Here is a 5,000-nt window from a genome sequence, read left to right on the forward strand (position 1 = left end):
AAAAATAATCTTTATGTTTCAACAATATTCTTTCATTTTGAGATTGTGTATTTGAATACTACCCAAAGTTATTTGTCAAATACTTTGATCATATTTATAAATTTATTTTATTTGCTATCATTTACTTCCTCTTGTTTTTGTTGTTATCCTGGTTCAATTACACAAACATATTAATGGAAAATAGGTAGAAGAAATCAAAGTAATATTGAGTTTTGTTTTATGTTTTCTTTAGAAGTTTTAAATATACAGAATTTTATCTCAATGAAAGAGATTTGAATATGAGTTTTAACGAAATATCATTAACGAAACAATTTATAGAGTAATATAAAGTGAAATTGTTATACCTGGGGTATTAGAAAATTATTTAGTTTAGTGTACTATGTTGGGTAAACAACCGAATCAGTGCTGTTTATGAATGGTATTGATAAGCACATAGTAAGACATTCTAGCTTTCACTTTTCATTAAATAAATTTCAAAATTCTGTTTCTTCAGTTGTTTTTACTTTCATTCTTTATGGTATTACCTTGCATCTTTATCAGACAGTGCTGTTATGGCACTGCAAATTTTCCATGACCAAAATACTCATCTTAAGATAAACGCTATTTGATTTAATCTGTTTTTTAGATAATTTTAACTATTACAAAGAAAGTTTCATATATTTTTCAAGATATCTGTTATGTGATGAAATTCGTAAATTGATACACACTTCATTGAGAAACTCAAAAAGAAAATAAATTAGGGGGATATAATAAACCTTATAGTAATTATAACTTTCATTTACCCTGTTATGATACATCAAATGTACGAATTCAGTAATATCTGCATACACCACCCATGACGGCCAATTGTTAGAAAGACTTCCACAGCATTGCTGAGTGAAGGGTCATACAATGATAGCCGGGCGGATAAATATATAAACACATTCTCCAACTAATACCTCATCCTTATTCCTAGCGTTAATTACATTTATGCACCAACTGATAAAATAAGATATCTCCAGAACAATTATTTTTACAGGTACAACTGTTCATTGAGGTATTGAATTACAAATATTGCAACATCAAGATAGTTTAAGTTTGAGAAAAGAGGCCCTCATAAACAGAACTAAGTTGAGCTAGAAGGCTTACAATCCGTCATGTCTCTACTGACTCTCGGAAATCAAAGAAGAGGAATTAAAGAATGCTAAGCATACATTGCAATCAACGATGCATTAAGAATGCAAAATAATGTAGTTCTAATGTAAAACATGATATGAATTCGCTTCACATAGGCTGAAGCTTAGGCTTAGAGCTTGCTTTCACAATCTGCCATTTATTGATGACTGCGTTCCTTCTTTTGTTGCTTCTGATATCGTTTTATGAACTTTTCAATTTTCTTGGGAGGCAGTCGTCTACCAAGGACATTTTCGTACCGATTAGCAGCCTGTTTTTTCCCATGCTGCAGAGCATATTTAGCAATTTCCCATTTCACATCCCTAGTCAGCTTCCTTACTGGCAGTTTTTTCCCTTTGGGTACTTTGACTTTGCTCTTGGCGCTCACAGTAGTGATTGGCTTCGGACGAGGTGGATCAGTTTTCCGGAAATAAGGATCTGGTGTTGCAGTGATTAGGACGTAGTCAGGCCTTCGAGTGGTTGTACTCCTATGCAAAAAGCTACCCCTCGTGCGATCCAATGGATAACCATACCGCCTACGGTCGGCCAAAGATTCATAGCGTCCCAAACCAGGCACGTCGATATCCCTGCGCCTACCATAAGGGTCTCCGCTATTTCTGCTAGATTGTCCGTATCGTCCCGCCCGATATATAACCTTTCTCTTCCTTCGATTTGTTCTCTGGCTATTTTCTTCAAGATTTAGCTCAAATTGAGCGTCCCCTGCATTTGTGGCATCAGCAGTTTGTTTATCAGAGTTGGAAAGTAAATGCGAATGTGAGTCATCGTCACGGGTCATGCCTTCTAGGGTCTCGGTTTCCCTTTCAATCTGGAGTCTGTCAAATATAGCTGATGGGTGACGCATAGGAAGGGTCCCTAAGTCGTCTCTCGATTGTGCTGTATTGACATGGCTTCTATCTGCAAAGAGTTAAAAAGCAGTTATTGCCTTTTGTATTCGATTGGTTTTTCTCAAAGCATTACAGACTGCTATCATTAAATATCAATTCATTTTGCAGTTGTCTTACAGCAAGTTAATCTAGAAAAAATGTTTAGCATTGACCACATGTGACATTTTTCTCTTTGGTCTAAATAGAGTTGACTCAAGCAAAAGAGCAAAAGGCAATCACTCCTATCTTGCAATAGTGCTTGCTTGATGACCTTGAAGAAAAGATTGCTATTGAATGTTTTGCATGAACTGTAGAAGTCATCAAAGCCACTGTAAATAATGAAATTGTCTTATATTATATCAGACTTATTCTATGAGAGAATTTGTGTAGCCATATACGATTTTATGCAAATCCAACAGTGAAGGTGGTACTGTAAAGAGAGCTAACATTAAGCATACTGACCCACTGTCATGGGCTAATGAGCAAGTACTTAAAGGCAGGTAATGCAACTGAGCATGGTATTTTCATTGCAGTTACTTCATAAAACTATGTTACACTAGTTCCATGGAAGCTAAAGATGTAGCCATGTCCAGTCGCACTAGTATGGGCATCTGAAGCTATTTCAGCAAGAAGACCTTCAAAGATTATAATTCCAGCACTCACTGTAAACACAAGGCTTACTGTCGTCCTTGGTGGGTAAGTCTCTTGAGTTAGTGCGTGCTACTCATTATTCATGACATTACAATCCCTCGTTTATTAGGGTACACCGATGACTCATTAACAGCATCATAGCCCTTTGACTGATTATCTCTCACTGCAAAGTAATGTACGTTGATGCTCATAAGTTTTTAATGAATTTTTTTGTGGTAACTTAAAGCACATCGTTTTGCCACCTTAATTAGCTCGTTTTATTTGGTATTAGGCAGGTATTTATTCGCTTAATTATTGGCTTCCGTGACTGATTAATTAATGATGTATGTAGTTATTTATTTGTTATACATAGGTTTATATTATTTATCAATTTGATATTTGTTGTTTTTATTGTTTTGTTTATTAATTTATTCATTTTCATTATATATCAATACATAAATATTTATATCTTGTGTCTGTATTGATAAATAGATTAATTATTTATCGATATGATTTATTTATTTATTAATTTATTTATCTATTTATTCATTTGTGTATTTATATTTATAGTCACTGACTTATTTATCAGGTCAAGTGCTTATTTATTTATTCATATATTTATTCATTTATTTATTTATTTATTTATTCATTTATCCATAAAATCGATTACTTAATTTTCATATAATTTCATTATATATATCGATCATTAGAACCGAATGCAGAGATCCACACCAAGCCTCACTGTCGCTGAAACATCATACCCATCTTCCAGTTCTTTCGCCATTTCAGATATTCTTCTTCTTCTCTTCATTCACTGAATCAGCTCTTCTTGAGGGTTAATATATTTTCTCTGCCAGCTGCAACTGATCTACATTTTCCAGCTGATTTACGAAATAGATCTAATTTCAAGATTGTTTTTGGTTTTTAAGTTGAAACTAACTGTCTGCTAGTACTGACTACTCTAATTTCTAGATTTCTTCTGTTTTTTTGTTTTTTTCAGTCGAAACTAACTCTGCTAGCACTGACTTTCACTTGGTGGGTTGCGAGTAGTGGTTTCGGCTGACCGGGCTGCCCTTAAAGGGTTAATTTTTTTCCTGTTATTACATAGCAGGACTTGAATTATCTTTTTGGTATGAATTATAGATTTTGGTCTAGATGTGTGAATTATGTATGAATGATAACTTTAAAGGTTTATTTAAGTTTTTTAATGATGATAAATTAAACATCGATACTACGGAATATCAATTTTGAATTTTAATGTATTTCTATTTACGAAAAATTAACGCCTAGAAGGATTAATTTAGCAAAAGGAGACAGTCTTCTATAATAGAAATAAATTTAGCAAAAGGAGACAGTCTTTTATAATAGAAATAAATTTAGCAAAAGGAGACAGTCTTCTATAATAGAAATAAATTTAGCAAAAGGAGACAGTCTTCTATAATAGAAATAAATTTAGCAAAAGGAGACAGTCTTCTATAATAGAAATAAATTTAGCAAAAGGAGACAGTCTTTTATAATAGAAATAAATTTAGCAAAAGGAGACAGTCTTCTATAATAGAAATAAATTTAGCAAAAGGAGACAGTCTTCTATAATAGAAATAAATTTAGCCAAAGGAGACAGTCTTCTATAATAGAAATAAATTTAGCAAAAGGAGACAGTCTTCTATAATAGAAATAAATTTAGCAAAAGGAGACAGTCTTCTATAATAGAAATAAATTTAGCAAAAGGAGACAGTCTTTTATAATAGAAATAAATTTAGCAAAAGGAGACAGTCTTCTATAATAGAAATAAATTTAGCAAAAGGAGACAGTCTTCTATAATAGAAATAAATTTAGCCAAAGGAGACAGTCTTCTATAATAGAAATAAATTTAGCAAAAGGAGACAGTCTTTTATAATAGAAATAAATTTAGCCAAAGGAGACAGTCTTCTATAATAGAAATAAATTTAGCAAAAGGACTAGTTTCTAAAAGAGTTATTGCTTCATATCAAAACTAATCTTCACAAAGGACCTGAATTTAAGAAAGTAAGTTTTGCCTAAGTTCAAAATTTTACTTTACTAATTAAATTCATTCTTATTGACTGATCAGTTTCTATGAGCTTGCGTTACAGCAAATTCTGTCAAGTTATGATTTCATTGTACAGCAATTATTTTACAATTGATTAGACATTTTAATCAACACAGTTTCCCCACCCAAAAAAATTTCATGCAATGTTTATTATTATTATTAATATTATTATCATTATTATTATTTATCGGTAGGAGACCCTCCTTCAAGCAAGTAGAGTTGAATATTATTGCTGCATCGGCAGAATTCAATTTCTTGTCCAATTT

The 5,000-nt window shown here is 32.2% G+C and overlaps 1 protein-coding gene across 3 annotated transcripts in view; it reads right to left on the reverse strand.

Moving 5' to 3' along the window:
- Positions 1 to 5,000, reverse strand: part of LOC137658583 (zinc finger Ran-binding domain-containing protein 2-like) — a 29,210-nt gene that overhangs the window by 10,715 nt on the left and 13,495 nt on the right. The window contains exon 2 of one of the 3 annotated variants that reach the window (XM_068393491.1): positions 277 to 2,067. The exons of the other annotated variants lie outside the window; for them this stretch is intronic. Within the exon in view, the coding sequence (XP_068249592.1) occupies positions 1,313 to 2,067 (755 nt within the window). The 3' untranslated portion in view covers positions 277 to 1,312. Of the gene's footprint in view, positions 1 to 276; positions 2,068 to 5,000 lie in introns of those variants that run through there. 3 annotated transcript variants of the gene reach the window in all.

This window comes from Palaemon carinicauda, chromosome 19 (genome assembly GCF_036898095.1).
Source record: "Palaemon carinicauda isolate YSFRI2023 chromosome 19, ASM3689809v2, whole genome shotgun sequence".
NCBI lineage: Eukaryota > Metazoa > Arthropoda > Malacostraca > Decapoda > Palaemonidae > Palaemon > Palaemon carinicauda.